The sequence below is a fragment of the Crocodylus porosus genome, unplaced genomic scaffold (assembly GCF_001723895.1).
Source record: "Crocodylus porosus isolate Cpor-Errol unplaced genomic scaffold, CroPor_comp1, whole genome shotgun sequence".
NCBI lineage: Eukaryota > Metazoa > Chordata > Crocodylia > Crocodylidae > Crocodylus > Crocodylus porosus.
In genome coordinates this window covers 176,209,703-176,210,782 of record NW_017728906.1, presented here as the reverse complement: position 1 = coordinate 176,210,782, position 1,080 = coordinate 176,209,703, and the positions used below count along the sequence as shown (strand labels likewise).

The 1,080-nt window shown below is 40.2% G+C and overlaps 1 protein-coding gene across 2 annotated transcripts in view; it reads left to right on the top strand.

The window, feature by feature from the left end:
* AASDHPPT (aminoadipate-semialdehyde dehydrogenase-phosphopantetheinyl transferase) overlaps positions 1 to 825 on the top strand; it is a 66,029-nt gene extending 65,204 nt beyond the window's left edge. For both annotated transcript variants that reach the window (XM_019530251.1, XM_019530250.1), the window contains one exon: positions 111 to 825. In XM_019530251.1, coding sequence (XP_019385796.1) covers positions 111 to 269 — 159 coding nt within the window. In that variant the 3' untranslated portion in view covers positions 270 to 825. The remainder of the gene's footprint in view (positions 1 to 110) is intronic.
* Positions 826 to 1,080: the final 255 nt, after the last annotated feature.

The window sequence follows — 1,080 nt, the reverse complement described above, 5'->3', positions numbered from 1 at the left end:
GTTGGTAGTTAGAACAGTTTGAACTGAGTGGGGAGTGGAGGGCAGCAGGTGAACAAAGGAAGAATAATTAAATTGGTTCAAGTGTCTAATCCAAACTGTATTCTCCTTAGGTTCTTTCTACAGAACTGACACAGCCACAGTTCACTGTGTTGACTCTTGAAGATTTAGTTGCCTCTGGTATTCCTATATCACCTGAAGACCCTGCACAGTGGGATATCTTTTGTTCAAAGCAGGAGTGCCCAGCACGACAGAGTTCTCATTCAAGATAAGACTGCATTTACAAGGGGGGAAAAAAACCTGAACATTTTCAAAGACTTCACACTTACGGTCCACAATTGTGAATGGGTGTTTGTATACAGATAAAAAATATATTGCTCTATGCAGCCAGAGATAAGGTTTGCCAGCTTCACAAAGCTGATGTCTTTGCCCCTTTGTCCCAGATAATAGGTTCATTTCAGACTGAAGAGACTCTGAAATTAGAAGTCTAGGTTGATCCCACACCTTTTCTTCCTTATGTAATTTGCTTTTCCTGATATGCAGTTCTCACATCTCCCTCATTGCCCCCTGCCAGGAGCAATGAGCAGAGCTATGTTAATGTGGCTCTTAACGAGCCAACAAGTGTTTAATATTTAAAGAGAATGTGGTTTTTTACTTAATTTATGCTGCTGGTGTTTAAGCAATATTATGTCCTCTCGTTTATGAAATTATAATTTTATTCCCAAACGGATGTGAAAAGCCAAAGTAAAGCAGGGTTGGGTACTGATGATGGTGCTGTTATACAGTGCATATTCTATAGAACATGATTAAACTTAATCTGGTACAAGAGGAGACTGATGGGTAAATCAGAAGCAACTCTTGATGCTAGGGAAGCAACACCTGCATAAAAACCAGTTTGAGAAAGACATTTCTAGTCATGTTGTCATTCCTGGACTTCCAAAGGTAAGTGCTAGGTCTGTGCGAAGCTTCAGTTGCTTAACCTATTTGGAGGAGATTCGGCCTAATTCGGTGGCTAAATCCGAATCAAATCAGGAGACCAATTAAAAGGTCCGAATTGATTTGAAGCCTCCAAATAGATTTGGA